At 37.3% G+C, this 19068-nt stretch overlaps 1 protein-coding gene across 1 annotated transcript; it reads left to right on the plus strand.

The window, feature by feature from the left end:
• Nucleotides 1-7471: 7471 nt before the first annotated feature.
• LOC126617072 (uncharacterized) lies at nt 7472-9792 on the plus strand. Its single transcript, XM_050285141.1, has 3 exons — nt 7472-7766; nt 7869-8762; nt 9746-9792. Exons 1-3 carry the CDS (start codon nt 7505-7507, stop codon nt 9790-9792), a joined length of 1203 nt encoding a protein of 400 aa, XP_050141098.1. The 5' UTR covers nt 7472-7504.
• The last annotated feature ends 9276 nt before the right edge of the window (nt 9793-19068 follow it).

Genomic DNA, 19068 nt, shown 5'->3' on the forward strand with positions numbered 1-19068 from the left:
TTCACCCCACAAACTGTGTGGAAGCCCTAAACTATTTAACATGGAATTAATCATATCTTTGAATGTTCTATATTTTCTTTCGGCAACACCATTTTGTTGTGGTGTGTATGGAGCCGTTGTTTGATGTATAATTCCATGTTGTGCATAAAAATCTGAGAATGCAATAGACTCATACTCTCCTCCTCTATCGGATCAAAGTGCTTTGATTTTTCTCTCTAGATGATTTTCAACTTCTGCTTTATATGTCTTAAACATATTCAAAGCTTCGTCCTTGCTATGAATCAAATAAACATAGCAATACTTACTGCAATCATCAATAAAAGTGACATAATAATTCTTTCCTCCACGAGTTGGTGTGGATTTAAAGTCACAAAGATCACTATGAATTAATCCAAGTAATTCATTTGATCTTTCTAGAATTGACTTTCTCGTTTACTTAGCAAATTTCGATTCAGTACATGTTTCACATTTATGATTAAAATCAATTTCGAATTTAGGTAATAAGTCTAATTTAACCATTCTATGCATGGAACGAAAATTAACATGTTCTAATCTAGCATGCCAAATATTAGAAGACTCAACAATATAAGTAGAATAATTTATTTTATTAGCATCATCAATGGCAATTACATTGAGTTTCACGAGACGATCAGCCACATAACCCTTTCCAACAAACATCCCAACCTTGGTAAGTACAAATTTGTTGGATTCCATTACAAGTTTAAAACCCTTAGCAATTAGAATAGGTCCAGAAACCAAGTTCCTCCTTATTTCAGGAACATGCAGCACATTCAGCAAGATGAGACTCTTTCCAGATGTGAATTTGAGTACCACTTTACCTTTGCCCTCTACCACAGATGAGGCAGAATTACCCATATACAACTTTTTTCCATGGGCAACAGGATGGTATTCGGTGAATAGATTTCTGTCAGCGCAGATGTGCTTAGTAGCACCAGTATCCAACAGCCATTCACTGACATTTGAGACCATGTTCTCGAACACAACAGCAGCCAATTCTCCATTGGTGGTTGCCATGTTAGCATGATTGTTTTTGTTTCCATTGGCATGATTTCCATCTTTGCGATGATAACAATCTTGTGCCTTGTGACCAGATTTTCCACACACATAGCATGCGCCCTTAATCTTCTTCAGATTCTTGCCTTTGGGAGCAAGGGCAGATTGTACAAACTGCTTGGTTTTCAGAGCCTTATTCTTCTTCGGCTTGGCCTTGGAGTTTCCTCCCTCAACATAATTTGCATTGGCTTCAATGGCAGCAAACCTTCCAGAACGGTCTGTCTTTCCGTGGTCTTCTTCCACTCGTAGCCTTAGGATCAAATCCTCCATATTCATCTCACGACGCTTGTGCTTGAGATAAATTTTGAAGTCATTCCACGAAGTTGGCAATTTTTCAATTATCGCCCCAACTTGGAAATGCTCATTGATCTCGCATCCCTCGGAGTGCATTTCATAGATCAATTTCTGGATTTCTTCGACCTGAGAAACAATAGATTTGGAATCCACCATTGTATATTTGAGAAACTTACCAATAACAAATTTCTTTGAACCGGCATCATCAATCTTATACTTTTTCTCCAGGGATTCCCACAACTCCTTCGCTGTCTTGCACAGAGAATAAATGTCGTAGAGATTGTCATCCAAACTATTCAGAATATAGTTCCTGCAACAAAACTCGGAATGATTCCAAGCTTCGATTGCCATGACAGTCTCTTTCGTCATTGGATTCTCATTAGACTTTGGAGCTTCTTCCTTAACAATATGAGCGAGATTCATTGTTGTCAGGAAGAACAACATCTTCTGTTGCCATCTCTTGAAGTCCAACCCTTTGAACTTCTCAGGCTTTTCAAAGTATTTTGGCACAACGCCATTCACATTTACAGATTGTTGATCCATTAATTTCTGTTTCAAGATTGTTGGATATATGTCAACAATCTGTGATAATTTTATATATGCTAATAAATAATAAATATGAATAAATATTGAACAGAGTATGAACAACAAAATAATTTAAAACAGAAAGATTGAAGATCGAGGCTTGCGTACCGCAATGTCCTTGAAACAGAAATTCGTCCCTACTCAGTGCTTGTAGTTCTACGGACGTCTACTTTACCAGGATTCAACGATCAAGTTAGAATTCCAACACTGGAAAACTTAACTTCTGGCGAACTTCTGTGTGGTTCTCTCAAAAAGGATGTTTGAGATTGTAGAAGAAGAATATTGATTTTCTGTATACTAAATGCCATGGATGTATATATAATAGAAGGATGCCTGTTCGCAACAGGTATGAGAATGTGATGTGTCTGTTGGGAGACATCTTCTCCAAATGGGTGATTTGCTCTGTGTTCTTTCTGAACTCTTCAGACTTTATCTGAAAGGATGAGTTTGTTGGTAAAAAATAATTAATTAATTAAATTCAAAATTAATTAAATCCGAAAATAATTAATTAAATAATTTAATTATTAGAGCCTTAGCCCAAGAGCCTTAAGGCCCAAGGCCCATCTTTTGATAATTAATTATATATTAATTATAATTAATTATATATTAATTATAATTAATTATATATTAATTATAATTAATTACTAATTAATTAGTGCACCCCAAAGCCCAACTCTAAGGGTGAGCCCAATTTTATTCTCCAGGTCTATTACTCCAATCACTTTCTATAAAGGACAAAGCCTTATAAAGTGATAAAATCTTTTGGGAATAGCCAATGTGGGACAAAGAAATTTCTACTCAAACTATTCAAATTTCCAACAGTATCTATTCAATTAAATTTTGTACCTATTCGGAGAATACAATATCCTCAATAACAAAATGTTTGTTATGCTTAATATATTTAGTTTAATTTAGGGAGCTTTATATATAGAGACAAAAAAATTTCCTATATGTTGAGAAACTCCACTAGTTTTTAAACATATCAAAGAGAGACAAAAACAAAAGAAACAACTAAAGTCCATCCTAAAAACATGGAAACAATATTTTAAAATGCCAGCCAAACTTGTAAAGCTTTAGGGCTGTTAATTAGAACCAAGCCCTCACAACTCTAACAAAACTATGTGTGCCATAACCTCAATCTATCATCGACTATTTTTGCAAAATCATTTTTGAAACTATATGTATAATCAGTTTGTATCATTTATTACTAGAATCAGTTCAACCCGTCCTCAGCTAGTTTTGCAGAAATAGTTCAACCCGTCATCGACCATTTTTGCAGAATCATTTCAACTCGTCTTCGATCATATATGTGCCATAACCTCAATCTATCATCGATTATTTCTGTAGAATCATTTTTGAAACTATATGTATAATCAGTTTGTATCATTTATTACTAGAATCAATTCAACCCGTCCTCAGCTATTATTGCAGAAATAGTTCAACCCGTCATCGACCATTTTTGCAGAATCATTTCAACTCGTCTTTGATCATTTTTGTAGAATTAGTTCAATCAGTCATCAACCATTTTTGCAAAAACAATTCAACTCGTACTCGACCATTTTTGTGGAATCAGTTCAACTTGTCTTCGACCATTTTTGCAGAACTAGTCCACCCGTCCTCGATCATTTTTGTAGAATTAGTTCAACTCGTCCTCGACTATTCTTGCAGTATCAGTTGAACTCATCATCGACCATTTTGCAGAATCAGCTCAACCTGTTCTAGACCATTTTTGTAGAATCAATTCAACCTGCTCTCAACCATTTTTGCAGAATCAGTTCAACCCGTCATTGACCATTTTTACAGAATCAGTTGAATCAGTCATCAACCATTTTTATAGAATCAGTTCAACCTATCCTCGACCTTTTTTGCAAAATCAGCCCAACCCGTCCTCAAATATTTTTGCAGAATCAGTTTAACCTATCTTAGACCATTGTTGCAAAATCAATTCAACCCGTATTTGACCATTTTTGTAGAATCAGTTCAATTAATCCTTGAATATTTTTGTGTAATCCGTTCAATCAATCCTCGATCATCTTTATAGAATTAGTTCAACTTGTCATTGACCATTTTTTAGAACGAGTTCAGTCCGTTTCAACGAAAATACATATATGCCATCAGCCCAACCGTCCTTGACTTCTTTTTTTTTATTTTTTTTATTAAAAGTAGTTTCAAATAGTTGCGGTATCAATTTTTGTATACTTACTAGTATAACCAATTTTTAAATACATATACTTGCATGTAGTTCTCTATTATTGTAGTTGATTGCTCTAACTATCCTCACAAACTAAGTGTGCAATCATTCTAAGTAACTACTAGTCTACTATGCCCAATTTCAAACCCACGGTCCAAAACTGGGGTGGGGTGAACTTTGAAGCCAAATGAGTGAAAAGATTTATAAAAATATTACAATCAACATCCAACAACTAACAACTAACAACATTAAGAATTGCTAGATGCCAATGGGCCAAGTAAAGAGAGAAAGAGAGAGAAGTAAGTAATAGAGAGGTGGCCACCAAGACGTCACTCACAAATCAATAAAAAATCTCCAAATCTCAGAAATTCCAAGTATTTAGATGATTGATTCTCATGTGCATATAATACAAATAGAGCTTTCAGGTTGAGTTACAGTTTGGTATCATTATGTCCATGGACTTTATTTATAGAACTGGGAACTGATAGGAGCATATTTATGCGACTTAATTGGCTTGTTCTTGTGCGTTTACGTTGTGTTTCTTTAGTTATTTTAGTGTTTAAAGCCATTTTCATTTGTTTGTAGGTCTTAATAACAACCTTGGCAAGAAAAGTGCATTTTGGTGCATGTTGGATCAATATTGGGCTCAAATGGATTGCATGCATGAGGATGAACGTTTTGGGCATATGTGTGTGCAAGTGTGTGTGTGTAATTGCAAGGATAAACAATGACAACTCATACACATGCAAAGAAGCCCACATGCAAAGTGAAAGACTCTAAGTACAAAGTATGCAAGAAGATGCATTTTTGAGGCCTTTGGAGCATGTTTCGGGCTTGGAATGGATAGCAAATGCATGGGCCAAAGTGGATGGACGAATTTAAGAACTAAAGAGGCCAAGAATGTGAAGAATTAGTGTCCAAAAGATAAAGAATTCAGCCCAAAAATGTCACTCCAAGTTGCACACTCCTTGCCATGCAAAACACATAGAATTCCCTTTGGATTCCCATGCCATGCTTGATCACTCTTGTCCCCTACATAATTTCTGATTTCATGCTTTAATTCATTTAATTATTTCACTCAATTGCTTGATACCTCTTGTTCCCTTCACCCATTAGATTTTAGACAACCTTTACATCCATTACATGCACCAATTGATGCTCCATCATTCACATTTGGAATCCAAGGGCATCTGTCACACATGTTGTTGCACCTTTGACCCATTTGTTGACACATTTCACCTCCATTTCCATCTCTATGCAATGTACACAATCATTCATGCTCCCTAGCTGCAACACCACTCCATTTTACCCTTCACACTTTGCATCATCACTTCATTTTCACCCTTGGACCATTGCACACCACACACACCAACTTGCCATGCATTTCATCCCTAGCCTAACCTGATTTTCTAAGGTTTTTGGGGCCTATAAATACATGTTTACACCCCTTGGCCAAAGAACAATCCCCCATATTCATCATTTTATCACAGAAATTCGTCCATACACACCCTAGGAAGCAAAACACCCCAAAAACACCATTCTAGTGCCTAGAAAACATAACAGCCACTCCACCTTCTTCCACCCTCTTTGCCTAGTTCTCCACCACCTTCCAACCATCAAACACTCTTCCACACTCACCCTAAACCCCTCCATATCATTCCCCATCCATTCTACACCATAAATCCACCCAAAAATCTGTCCACAAGCTTCATGCTGCAACAAGGAGGAAGGGAGATCCATTGATGCACTTGCTTTCCAAATTGGAGCATTTTAGGTGTTTTCTTTCCTTTGATTTTAATGTCTAATTTTATGTATCTTTGTATTGCAAGAATGAGGAACTAAACCCCCTTAGTTGGGGGGTGATTCGAAACCATGTACATGCTTGCAATATGATTTGATTACATTCAATTGTTATTTCATAAGTTGCGGATTCAATTCGTTCATCTACTTGATTGATAACTTATTTTTGTATGTTGATTGAGAGTGCACGCTTAGTTTTCATGCATGAATATGATGCTAGATTATGAGGGAGTTTCACCTAATAGTTACAATCTTATAATCACAAGTAGTGAAGGTCGCTTGAAAACGATCGCGTTGAATGAATTCTTGGCACTAGTTTCATGCTCATCATAGTAACGAATGCCTCGTCAACACTTATAGTTCTCATTGTGCTTCATGATTCTTGATTGTATCTTTATTGTGCTCATCACGTAAGGAACCTTTGAGGAATGCTTTGAATTGTTGTATGCGCTTTTCCATCCAATTCATTAACTTAAGGAGAACTTGAAGGTTAATTTAAGCGTATCTAATTAACTTGGGGTGTTGAGTTTCATAATTTATTGAAAGAACAACTGAAAATCATTTTGTTTGCAAGTGTGTCATGTGTGGAGAAGAACCTCCTAACTAGCCTTTTATCCATCATTTTCATCCAAAAACGTTTTACAATCTGTTTTGTTTTAAAGTTTCTGTTTTGTTTTCAATTTTCGTCCAAAACAAATCCCCCTTTATTTTGAAGTCTTAGATTAGTTAGAAAGTGTTTTGATTTGTGTTTCTAAGTGTTTTGATTCAAGTTTTCATACAACTTCGTCCAAGTTCTTGTTAGGTTCTCAAAACTGCCCAGAAAGTGGTTTTTAAGCAGTTTTGAGTCATTAGGTTGCTGTTTTGAGTTTTATGTTTGTTTAAGTATTTTAAAGTATAGTTTTGCATTCTTTGAGTCTAGTTTAGTGTTTTAAATTTTGTTTTTATGTTTTTAAGTTAGTTTTCAAGTATTTAGCAATCCCTCCTAATCCCCGGCCTAGAACGATCCCTACTTACATACTTTACTACAATTGATAAAAAGAGGGTTTAATTTGTTTGTTTAGTTATTTTACGCATCAAATTTTGGCGCCGTTGCTGGGGATTAGCAACTTTGCTAATCTCTTGGATTGTTTTCTTTCGAATTATTGTATTTTGTTTAAGTTTCTGTTTAAGTTGCTGATTTGTTTTGTTTTCTTTGTTTTTAGGTACTAGTTTATGACCCGCAGCTCACAACCTGTTTGTAAGCATATCTCCGACTTTGACGGTGATTTTTAGAGGACTTTGAGAAGGAAAAAGAAATTGCAAGAGTCTAATCCTCCTAGTCCCGAGCCTGAATTAGAAGAGCAAGAAGTTGAGGTTGAAGAGAAGGCCACGGCACAAGTGGGTGGAGAAGAGCAAGGTATAGCCATGGACAACCGTACACTCAAGGAGCTTGCCGCCTCGGGTTTGGATAATGCCGCACCATTGTGTATCCAATATCCCATGGCTGCTCAAGGTAAAACCGAAGAGTTCGAGTTAAAGTTAAGTTTGCTCCACCACATTCCAAAGTTCCATGGGCTTTCCATGGAGGATCCGAACAAACATTTGAAGGAATTTGAAGTGGTGTGCTCAAGTATGACTCCGGTTACCGTTGACGGAAGTATTTTAAAGATGAAGGCTTTTCCATTCTCTTTAATGGACAAAGCCAAGGATTGGTTATACGAGTTGGCTCCCGGTACAGTTACATCTTGGGAGAGTATGAAGAGGGCGTTTCTGGAGAAGTTTTTCCCAACTTCTCGCATCATTCTTCTTCGTAAAAAAATAAGTGGAATTCAGCAAAGCCAAGGTGAATTTTTTCCATCTTATTATGAACGATTTAAATCACTTGGTGCTTCTTGTCCACAACATCAGATGAAGGAGGAGTTACTTCTTCAATACTTTTACGAAGGTCTTTTACCACTTGAACGGCAAATGTTGGATGCTTCCGCGGGAGGAGCTCTAGTGGATAAGACACCTAGGGATGCCAAAACTCTCATTGCGAATCGAGCACTCAATGCACAACAATATGAAGGTGTTGGGCAAAGAGACACCCCACGACCACATCATGTCAATGAGGTAAGTTCTATTTCTGAGTTACAATCCCAAATGGCTAACCTTACGTCTATGTTATCGCAGTTGGTTGAAGGCCCCAAAACGCAAGGAACTACAATCTGTGGTGTATGCTCCATTCAAGGACACCAATCTGATCAATGCCCTCAATTAATTGAGAATGGAGGATGGGAATCGGCCAATGCTGTGGGTTATGGGAATCAAAACCAACCAAGGAATGATCCTTTCTCCAATACATACAACCCGGGATGGCGTGACCACCCCAATTTCAGATGGAGAGATGCACCACAATATGGCCAACAAAGTGGATTCCGACAACCCCCGGGTTTCTTTCCAAGGCCAATGGAACCACAACCACCTCCTCAGGCACAATCTTCCCAAACTAACCCAGGTACGTCTATGAATGATGATAAAACATATCAGTTACTAACCACCATGGCGCAGGGAATGCAGAACCAAGCAAATGAGGTTAATGAGCTGAAGAAGCAAATGGGCCAAATGGCCGAATTTTTGGGGCAATTCCGTGAAAATGGTAAGTTACCAAGCACTACGGTGGTCAATCCAATGGGTGGCTTCGAATCTGCAAAGGCTATCACATTACGAAGTGGAAAAGAGGTGAGAAACAAGGAAGATGAGAAGATACAACTCGAAGAAGATGAGAACACCTACCCCACGGCAAAGGTACCATCACCCATGCCGCAGCCATCTAAGACATCCCATCCGTCCACCTCAGGTAAGAATGTTCCAAATGTTGTGATTTCGAACACTAATCTGCCCAATGTCCCCTTTCCTAGCAGATTTTTTCAATCAAAGAACGAAGAGGAGGAAAAAGATGTTATAGAGACATTTAGAAAGGTGCATGTCAACATTCCCCTCCTTGATGCCATAAAGCAAATCCCGAAGTATGCCAAGTGTTTAAAGAAGCTTTGTACAACAAAGAAACGTGTCCGGGAGAAAGAGGTGGTACATGTAAGTGAGAATGTCTCCGCCATCTTGCAACATAAACTACCCCCCAAATGCAAAGATCCGGGGAGTTTTACAATTCCGTGTGTCATTGGTAATACCCGTTTCAAATCTGCCATGCTTGATTTAGGTGCTTCTATAAATGTTATGCCATATTCCATTTATGCATCTATGAACTTAGGAGCATTGAAAAATGATGGTGTAATCATACAATTGGCCGATAGATCTAACGCTTATCCAAAGGGAGTTTTGGAAGACGTTTTAGTGCAGGTTGATCATTTAATCTTCCCGGCAGATTTCTATGTCCTCGAAATGGATGAATCGGACCATGCCCCTTCATTGCCCATCCTCCTTGGAAGGCCATTCATGAAAACGGCTCAAACGAAGATTGATGTGGCCAAAGGATTAGTCACTATGGCATTTGGTGGTGACATGATTAGTTTCAAAATTTCTGAATCCATTGAGACTCCTAATGTTGTTCATTCTTGTTGTGCCATTGATAAAATTGAAAAGATAGGACTGGACCATTCAGCACCAGGCACAAAGGATGCATCAAGAACCATGCAAGACGAGGGAATTGGAGTGGCGCACAAGGACCATACGGCTACTGCTCTCAAAATGCTCAAATTGGCCGAACGCACCATGGGGAAGAATGTTCACATTGCTACCACTTCATCACAACACATAGGTAAGCCACCTAATCCAAATCCAATTTCCATTAAAGTTGATAGGTGGTTCCCTTCTTTGGTGCAGGTACCCAAACAAATCCCCGATGGTGGGCGTATGAACATAAACCTTAGGCAACACAACGCACCCATCAACAAACATCACTATCCATTTCCGTTCAAGGATGTAATCTATGAGAACTTTGTTGCGCATGTTGTGGAGGACATTCCCTTGCATGCCGTGGGCTCCAGTGGGGAGTAATTGTGTTCATCGTTCGGCTGGAAGACGTTAAAGCAAGCGCTTTAAGGGAGGCAACCCATTTATTCTGCTTGATTGTCAATTTTATTACCTGTTTAATTATTTTTGGTTGTGACTTTCTATTTTGAAACATTAACAAATATGCAAAGGATTTTAACATTAAACTTCGTGGAAATGAACAGCAAACTGGGAAATAAAGAAACATAGCATAATACAAGAGGGAGCCTTGACAAAGGCTGCTTGGGAGAGGTCGTAGTAGTCGGCGGAGTTGCAGTAGTCGGCGGAGTCTCAGCAGTCGGTGGGGCCACGGAAGGAGGAGGTATCGGAGGTTGATCAGTTGGAGCTTCACTACGCGGTACCGTCTCAGAAGACGAAGGCAGATGCTGTTGGAACAAACCCACAAACCTCCGGTGATCAAGTAAAATCTGACCATCAGTTTCCTGCAGCTGGTCAATTTTCCTCTTCATGTTTGTGGCATAACTGTGTGCAAGCTTGTGCAATTGTTTATTTTCATGCTTGAGTCCTCTAATCTCCTCTTTGAGACTCTGTATTTCAGCCACCAACGATTCAACGTGACGGGTTCGAGCAAATAGGCGTTGGGCCATGTTGGACACAGAACCCGCACACTGCACGCTAAGAGCTAGAGACTCCTTAACCCCCAATTCATCAGACCGTCTAGCGAGCAGTCTGTTATCTCTCGGGGTGACAAGGTTCCGGGCCACCACCGCAGCAGTCATGTCATTTTTCATCACCGAATCCCCAACGGTGAGAGGACCAGTAGGGGATATGAAGGATGGGCGCCATACGTTGTCTGGAGAAGGCGGGGATGCACCTTCACCAAGGTTCAAATCAAAACGACGATCAGAAGGGCCAGACATTTTTCAGAGGTTTTGGAGAAAGAAGAGATCGGACAGATTAAGATTTCGGAAGTGCAAGAAGGGAGTGTTTACAGGAGGGAGCTCAAGTGTGTTGTGGAACAAAATTAACGCCTCTATAAAAAGAAGAAATCAAAGAGGCGCTCCTCAGAAATCGAAGAAGCGTCCTCTCGCAAATCGAAGAGTCGAGGCTCCTTTCTCAAAAGCCGGATTCTTTTCTCAAAAGAGGCGTTTCATTTCTCAAAAAAATGGGCATGCTCAGAAACCACGAGCCGAACCCCGGATTTCAAAAGATCAATTTGTCCAGACGTGTCGTCACTCGTCACATGCAACTTGCAGCTTTGCGGAAATTACGGGCAGCTTTGTCAGAAAGCGCGTAATTTGTACTATTCATCCATCCACCGGCTGCCACATCTGCTTGGAGAACAAATAAGGAACTGCAACATCACCAAAGAGCAAAGCTTCGCCGTACAATTCCAATCCAGTTCAAGTTCAAAGCTGTGGAAAGTCAACAAGATCAACTATCTCCAAAACCAGATTTGCGTTCTTAAACTCTACTCTGTCTGGTTTTTACTTTGCCATATTTGTCATGTTTATTTGTCGTTTGTTATTTGCTTGTTTTTGGTGTGAGTATATGCTTGAAACATTGAGGACAATGTTTGATTTAAGTGTGGGGGAATTGGTAACCATTGTTTTGCATGAAATTCGTAGAAATTTATCACCCATTACTTCTAGTGTTGTTCCTTGTTGTTTTAAGTATTTTTAAGCTGTTTTGGAGTGTTTCAGTGTGTTTTGACATAAAAATCCGAAAATTCATAAAAATTTGAAAAATTGTTTTTGAAAATCCAAAAAAGAGTTGTTTTTGTGCGCTTATTTGTGTCTTAGGGTACCTTCCAACACAATGATGAGGATTCAGTTTGTAATTGCATGACTGTTAAAGAGAGTTATAAACATGGATGAAAGTTTGATTTACTCTTTATTTATGCGTGATTGTGGTTATAACTTATGAAATCACATGTAATCATAAAAGAAAAAAAATTAGTTTTTTGTAACATACTTGAAGGAAAGAACTCAAACTAACGCTACAACCTTGTGAGAATTGAGCCTAAATGTTTATTTGGAGAGTTAAAATCTGTGCATTATTGTTTTCTAAAGTCGTTGCATGATCTCATTATTCTTTGCTTGGTTATTACTTAGAAGGCGTTTCATCATTTAGTTCCAAATGCTAGAACTCATGCCTATTTCATTCAAAGCATGCTATTGATTTGCATAACACATATTCAAGATGAAGTTGTGTAGTTACCACCACCAAAGCCAAACTGCCATGTATCCCATATCGTTATATGTTTAAGTTAACCCCATTGAGCCTTGATAGCCTACATTCTTTGTTAAACCACATTATCCTTACCTAGCCTAGTTTAGGACCATCCATACCCTTGTTCTTGAAGCATAGTAAAGTATGAGTCAAATTGAATTCCTTTTGATTAATGTATGGCAGAAAACAAGTGTGGGGGAAGTGATTCTTGTGTGTGTGTATGCCAAAATCATTCATAAGGCACGAGTAGAAAAGAAAGATTCGTGAAAAATAGAATGAAAAGAAGAAGAGCTGTGAAGAGAAAAGGAGTTGAAAAATATGTGAAAAAGAGTTTTAAAGTGTTGCTTGTTGAAGAAAGGGTCCAAAACATTGAATTCGGCCCTAAATATTGCTTGAATATTCCCTTCGTGTTTAAAAGTTGATTACTGCAATCTAAGTGAATTCTAAGTTTCCATTTCATTACTTTTCTTGCTATTGCTTTAAGAACGTTTGTTATCCCTATCCTTCATTTGTTAGCCAACACCCCAAGCCCGTTACAACCTTTGACTTCAATCTTGAGTGTTATGTGTTTCAATTTGTGGAGTTTGAATTTGGTATGAGCATATGGTGTCACTGGTTCTCGCGTCTAAGTAATAGCATTCCATTCATGAGATCATATCTAAACATGCTTATTAACTCCAGAAATTGCTTTCTTTGTGATACATATATGTGAGCATTCATTTTCATATCTACATCAATCTTCTCACATATAACTAGTATAGGGTGTGTAGTTGGAAAATCTGAGTGAAAATTGAGTGCATATCTTGTAAGGAATTGAGTGAATTCTCTAAGGCATGTTACTACATCAAAAACATTGTTTTAATTGATTAATTGTGAACTAGTAAGTGGTGACTATGATTAAGTATGTGCTTAAGTGTAAAGATGACTCAAATCTGTGGGGATAATGATTTTTAACATGTCATGTGCATTGGAAATCCCTGAGGCAAATGTTGGAAGGTTTAGGTTGTGTTTTATTTGTTTTGTTTCGTTTCATTTCTTTGTTTTGCTCGAGGACTAGCAAAAGCTAAGTGTGGGGGAATTTGATAGGAGCATATTTATGCGACTTAATTGGCTTGTTCTTGTGCGTTTACGTTGTGTTTCTTTAGTTATTTTAGTGTTTAAAGCCATTTTCATTTGTTTGTAGGTCTTAATAACAACCTTGGCAAGAAAAGTGCATTTTGGTGCATGTTGGATCAATATTGGGCTCAAATGGATTGCATCCATGAGGATGGACGTTTTGGGCATATGTGTGTGCAATTGTGTGTGTGTAATTGCAAGGATAAACAATGACAACTCATACACATGCAAAGAAGCCCACATGCAAAGTGAAAGACTCTAAGTACAAAGTATGCAAGAAGATGCATTTTGGAGGCCTTTGGAGCATGTTTCGGGCTTGGAATGGATAGCAAATGCATGGGCCAAAGTGGTTGGACGAATTTGAGAACTAAAGAGGCCAAGAATGTGAAGAATTAGTGTCCAAAAGATAAAGAATTCAGCCCAAAAATGTCACTCCAAGTTGCACACTCCTTGCCATGCAAAACACATAGAATTCCCTTTGGATTCCCATGCCATGCTTGATCACTCTTGTCCCCTACATAATTTCTGATTTCATGCTTTAATTCATTTAATTATTTCACTCAATTGCTTGATACCTCTTGTTCCCTTCACCCATTAGATTTTAGACAACCTTTACATCCATTACATGCACCAATTGATGCTCCATCATTCACATTTGGAATCCAAGGGCATTTGTCACACATGTTGTTGCACCTTTGACCCATTTGTTGACACATTTCACCTCCATTTCCATCTCTATGCAATGTACACAATCATTCATGCTCCCTAGCTGCAACACCACTCCATTTTACCCTTCACACTTTGCATCATCACTTCATTTTCACCCTTGGACCATTGCACACCACACACACCAACTTGCCATGCATTTCATCCCTAGCCTAACCTGATTTTCTAAGGTTTTTGGGGCCTATAAATACATGTTTACACCCCTTGGCCAAAGAACAATCCCCCATATTCATCATTTTATCACAGAAATTCGTCCATACACACCCTAGGAAGCAAAACACCCCAAAAACACCATTCTAGTGCCTAGAAAACATAACAGCCACTCCACCTTCTTCCACCCTCTTTGCCTAGTTCTCCACCACCTTCCAACCATCAAACACTCTTCCACACTCACCCTAAACCCCTCCATATCATTCCCCATCCATTCTACACCATAAATCCACCCAAAAATCTGTCCACAAGCTTCATGCCGCAACAAGGAGGAAGGGAGATCCATTGATGCACTTGCTTTCCAAATTGGAGCATTTTAGGTGTTTTCTTTCCTTTGATTTTAATGTCTAATTTTATGTATCTTTGTATTGCAAGAATGAGGAACTAAACCCCCTTAGTTGGGGGGTGATTCGAAACCATGTACATGCTTGCAATATGATTTGATTACATTCAATTGTTATTTCATAAGTTGCGGATTCAATTCGTTCATCTACTTGATTGATAACTTATTTGTGTATGTTGATTGAGAGTGCACGCTTAGTTTTCATGCATGAATATGATGCTAGATTATGAGGGAGTTTCACCTAATAGTTACAATCTTATAATCACAAGTAGTGAAGGTCGCTTGAAAACGATCGCGTTGAATGAATTCTTGGCACTAGTTTCATGCTCATCATAGTAACGAATGCCTCGTCAACACTTATAGTTCTCATTGTGCATCATGATTCTTGATTGTATCTTTATTGTGCTCATCACGTAAGGAACCTTTGAGGAATGCTTTGAATTGTTGTATGCGCTTTTCCATCCAATTCATTAACTTAAGGAGAACTTGAAGGTTAATTTAAGTGTATCTAATTAACTTGGGGTGTTGAGTTTCATAATTTATTGAAAGAACAACTGAAAATCAATTTGTTTGCAAGTGTGTCATGTGTGGAGAAGACCTCCTAACTAGCCTTTTATCCATCATTTTCATCCAAAAACGTTTTACAATCTGTTTTGTTTTAAAGTTTCTGTTTTGTTTTCAATTTTCGTCCAAAACAAATCCCCCTTTATTTTGAAGTCTTAGATTAGTTAGAAAGTGGTTTGATTTGTGTTTCTAAGTGTTTTGATTCAAGTTTTCATACAACTTCGTCCAAGTTCTTGTTAGGTTCTCAAAACTGCCCAGAAAGTGGTTTTTAGGCAGTTTTGAGTCATTAGGTTGCTGTTTTGAGTTTTATGTTTGTTTAAGTATTTTAAAGTATAGTTTTGCATTCTTTGAGTCTAGTTTAGTGTTTTAAATTTTGTTTTTATGTTTTTAAGTTAGTTTTCAAGTATTTAGCAATCCCTCCTAATCCCCGGCCTAGAACGATCCCTACTTACATACTTTACTACAATTGATAAAAAGAGGGTTTAATTTGTGTGTTTAGTTATTTTACGCATCAGGAACTAAAAAGAAATCTTGATTTGGATGCATTTAATGGCTTCTCAGCTGTTTGAGAAGCTTGGACCAAGCTTATTTGCTTTTATAAAGAGAAGTATTTACTACCCATTCCCTGTGGATCTTGTTCAGAAATTTGGACAACTATTGGAATCTAAAACAAGTGTTTGGATTGTTCTTAGTCTCATTATCTTTTTTATTTTGTTGAGTGTTGGCTTTTGGGTTTAGGGTTGAAATATAGGTAATGATTGTAATGCTAATGTCTACATTATTGAAGGGTATTTTTGTAAGTTAAATTCCAGAGTAATAAAAGCCCATATTGTCATTTTTCACATATATTAATTTTTGTCTCTCTTTGAAATGTTTAAAAAAGTGTTGTCTCAATATAAAATTAAGTATTAAAAGTGTACTCTATGTGTAATTTTTCCAAAACAAAGCGAAATATGATTGAATTAAACAAAAGACTTAATTATAGCAATGATCCATGAATTTTACCTCTAGTTTAATATTAGTCCCTCAACTCTCATATTAGTTTTTTTAGTCCTTGAATTAATAATATGTTTTAACATTGGTTCTTTTCACTAATACATTTTCCATTATATTTAGGAGTATATTAGAAACTTCATCCCACATCACTAAAAATGAATTTAAAAATTAGAAAGTGAGAGAAACAAAAACTAAAAAAACCTAATTTTCTTTTGTTTAAAATTGAATGCATGGGAATTTTTTTTCGTAGTTCAATATGTAATTTGTTAGTTTTTAAGTTTTTGCTATAGTGTAATCCTCTACCAACTTTAAAATTGCATTGCTAATATTTACAAGTTGCTAAAGTCCAACCATTTTCATTTGTATTTTTATAGTTCAAATTTCTTCTATTGTTTTTTGAAGCTTTAAATTAAAGTTCATAATATATCCTTAAATTTAACCCAAAAAAAGTTCGACGTCAGTGAAAAAACCCAATGATGCAAACATTATTATGTTCAAGGATTAAAAAAACTAATATAAAAGCGCAAAGATTAAAATTAAACTAGAAATAAAGTTCAAAACCCTTGCTACAATTAAGCCTAAAGAAAATGAAAGGACATGCTATGAAGGTAGACAAACACCTCACCCCAACTGATTATTCTCCCAAATATGATTGCAAAAGGATTTAACGTGTATAATTAGACACCAGCATGTTGGAGTAGATAATAGGGAGCTCCGTCCAATCAAGCTCTTTGATTTTTTATTTATTTATTTATTATTATTATTTTTGGGGGGGTTAAATTTTGGGAGTTTTAATGAAAAACCCACGGTACTGTTCACTTTAACGAAAAACCACATTTTAACACTAAAAAGTCAAACATGATACTATTCACTTTACCCTTTATTTTGTCCTTATCGTTAAAACTCAAAGTTTTCAAGCCATTTTCATTAGTTTTCCTTTAAATTTTTGCTAAAAAGGCTGCAAATTTATTTTCAGATCGTAGAAAATTTCTACTTCAACTATGCTCTATGATTTTTCACTTAATACTATGATCTAGTAGTATTCTTCTTCATTGGTAAGTGACAGATCTTAGGTTTAATTCTCACCAAAGGAGAATTTGAAGCACATTATTGCTAGCCTACTGTGAGACTTTTTTTTTTTAAACAAACACTAGTATCTACCTCGAACCGTATTTAACTTATCAATAAGAATGTTGTGGTGGAGCCGCATGGGTTGCAAGGTGAAAGCATTACTTTGATTCAACTGATCGGTCAGTCTACGCCCTTCATGGAGCATACAGTTCTCCCGAAAAATACTTGTTAGAGAAGAGGGGGCTATTTCGTATCAAGGTTTCGAAGAGATATGTACTAGAAGCAACTCTTTGGCATAAGCACTAAGTGAATCTGTCGTGGGATATCTTGATTCTCTTTATGATGAAGTAAGGGTCGGCAACAACTCCCTTTGGGAGAATAAGGAATCGATCCTTTACTTTCCTAGCTACCAAGCTCCCCTTCAAATCCTTGCCAGAAGGACGAAAGGAAAGATTTTGGGAGCTACTTAGCGAATATTGTGCAAAGAGGAAAGGAAGCCTGTCCGCGCACTCTCCAGAAATAACAGAACTATACTCCAATAGCGCTAAGGCAATAATGTCTTACGATCTAGATATCTCTGTGGAGAGGGGTGTCAGACTGGGCTAAGCTTCACACTGGGCAAGCCATAATAATGTGGTTCAATTCGTTTTTGGCGAGAGTCGAACGTAAGACCTCTCACTTACAAGTGAAGAGGAATATCACTAGACCGTAGTACTAAATGACACTCTATAATTTATATAGTCATAATAAATATGAACTAATAGAAATGAAGTTTTTTACTTGAAAAAGTTATTAAAAAATGGTAAATAATGGATCCCTTAGAATGGGAAGTTATTTCTCCAAGTTCGAATTTGGACAATATTGCTTTCAGTCCTTCCGTCTGTTTTCTCTGTCTCTAAAGACCAACAAAATCTAAAGACATAGTTTAAGATATCTGTCAATTCCAACACTGTGGTATCTTTGCAACCAAACGCAAACCAACCCCTTAAACCCAAGACCAAGCATAAGTCTTCTTCAAAGACTTCCGTGCCATGACTAACACGGCTGCTTCTTCAGTCCGCCTACCGTCCTCAATCTTCAATCCTCCATTGACCCCACCCGACTCCAATCCCTCCTCCAACCGTTGATTCCACCGACTCAGTGAGACTGACAACGACGAAATATGCAGCTATGAGTTATTGACGTGGAGGCAGCCGACTTTTGTGACAACGAGGATTACGATGTTCAATGAGTCACGGGACGGGAGCCCATCCATGGCAATTGCCGTCGTTCACGACGGAGGATGAAGATTTGCAATTATATTACTATGGAAGAGTGGGATTGGAGGTGGTCGTCGAAGAAAAGGATTGGTGGTGGGGTTGGCCCTTTGGGGTCGCCGGAGAAGAGAAGCCATGCCAGGTATGGTGGGGAGGATTTGCAAACTTGATGGAGGAAGAAGATGAAGTCTGTTTGGTATTGGGTAAGATAACAGGGTGTTTGTTACTTGGTTATAAAGAACAATACTTGGCTGGCTATTCAAAGATGAGTAAGAACTCGTACTCAAAACTCTTAGTGTTTTAATCATAAAGCTCTATGCTTATAATCAGAACCATTCATCCTATGAATCATATTATAAAAATCATTTCTGTAAAAAATAAATTAAAAACAAATGAATGGTATTGATAAAAGCATAACGAACCATCTATATATTTGTTATAATATATTAACTAAACAATCTTAGTTTTAATTAATTTTTTGCAAAGGTAATTTTTATAAGGTGATTTATAATAATGATAGTTCTGATTATAAACATGAAGTTATATAAATTAACAACGAACAATTTTGAAAATTTTTAAGTAAGAATTCATACTCATATTTGAGTAACCAAGGATTATTTGGTTATAAAACTTAAACATCTAACACATGTCGTGTTTTTACTGGGCCACATAACTTGGTG

The sequence above is a fragment of the Malus sylvestris genome, chromosome 3 (assembly GCF_916048215.2).
Source record: "Malus sylvestris chromosome 3, drMalSylv7.2, whole genome shotgun sequence".
In the NCBI taxonomy this organism is placed as follows: Eukaryota; Viridiplantae; Streptophyta; class Magnoliopsida; order Rosales; family Rosaceae; genus Malus; species Malus sylvestris.